General features: G+C 56.4%; 1 protein-coding gene across 1 annotated transcript in view; it reads right to left on the bottom strand.

The window, feature by feature from the left end:
* The window catches only part of LOC104513149 (guanine nucleotide-binding protein G(k) subunit alpha-like), a 16,298-nt gene that overhangs the window by 4,162 nt on the left and 10,892 nt on the right, over window positions 1-1,244 (bottom strand). The window contains 2 exon segments of the mRNA XM_010156398.1: window positions 667-695; window positions 697-796. Of these exon segments, the coding sequence (XP_010154700.1) occupies window positions 667-695; window positions 697-796 (129 nt within the window).

The following is a 1,244-nucleotide window of genomic DNA, read 5'->3' as shown; positions in this document are numbered from 1 at the left end:
CAGGAGCGGCTCGGGATCCAAAGCAGGGATGCTAAGGAGCAGACGAAGAGCAGGGAGAGCTAAACCGCAGGAGAGCAGCTGCGAGGGAGGTTAGAGGGAGTGATTAGTGACACCTAAAGGGACACTGCCAGGACCAGGCTCGGTACCTGAGCCCCGCGGGGACAGCGTTTAGAGGGCAGAGAGGCCAGGTGAGTCCCATCCCCTGCGGTGTCACCACAGGCAGCCAGTCCCCAGCACACTTCCCGCATGCCCCATTCCTGCGCCGCAGCAGGCGTCGGTCAGCAGGGTCACCCACAGCTCCCTGGAGAAGACCACGCAGCCACGGCTGTGACTGTGGGGAGCGTTCCCATCTCCCGCTCCAAAGGAAGGGGTTAAATTCAAACTCAAACTCCGGGAGTCAGTGTCCTTTTAGTACTACGGGGGGTTGATCCTGTAAACAAGCAGTACCTGTGTGCGCGATCCCAACATAAAAGCAGCTGAAAAGAACAGAAGAAGGCAAAGAAAAGTCAAACCGGTACCTCCGGTGAGTAATTCCAGCAGAGAGGGAGTGTAACGGAGCAAGGAGGACAGTTACAAGGTGGGGGGGAGGCTTTCGGCAGCACCGGGGTGGGACGGAGCCCGAGAAGCCCCCGTAGGCTGCGGGGCTGAGCGCTGCCCTCCACTTACTTGAAGTACAGGACCTTGAAGGGGAAGTTGAGTTTCCACGATGCCTGTAGTTTTCACTCTGGTCCGCAGAACGTCCTGCTGAGTCGGAATGTAGGTCGGCTGGGATATTCTATCCAAGTCATTTAGGTAACTAAACCAGAAGAGACAACACAAGATGAGCTTTTTTTAGGCTGCTCGCTCACCATGAATCTTTTATAAACTGCAGAAGAAAGTCACAACGGAGCTTATTCATCATCCTCACGTCGTACGGCCCTCGAACAGGCAGCGAACAAACCCCCTTGGGTCGGTTTTATGGCGGAGGGGGTTTAACCCTCCCCGTGTGACCTTGCAGCACGCAGAGTTCAGCGTGCCGGCGAGCGGAGCCCAGTAAGGCGCCAGCACGACAAGCAGCGCCGATGCAGAAGCCGTGCCAAGACTGGTATCTCCCGGGGCAATTCAACGCAGTCAAGGTCTTTTGCATCAAAGCACAAGACAATAAATCCAGCGGCTCGCTTTTAAAGGGCACGGAGACGTCAAACCAACCAAGAGGAAAGAACGAAGCGGCAAGAACTACCCCCAAACCGGGCCGATCCCTCCAG

This window comes from Eurypyga helias, unplaced genomic scaffold, assembly GCF_000690775.1.
Source record: "Eurypyga helias isolate BGI_N326 unplaced genomic scaffold, ASM69077v1 scaffold2260, whole genome shotgun sequence".
NCBI classification, from domain to species: domain Eukaryota; kingdom Metazoa; phylum Chordata; class Aves; order Eurypygiformes; family Eurypygidae; genus Eurypyga; species Eurypyga helias.
Note: the sequence above shows the minus strand (reverse complement) of the source record. Positions and strands in the feature narration are given on the sequence as shown.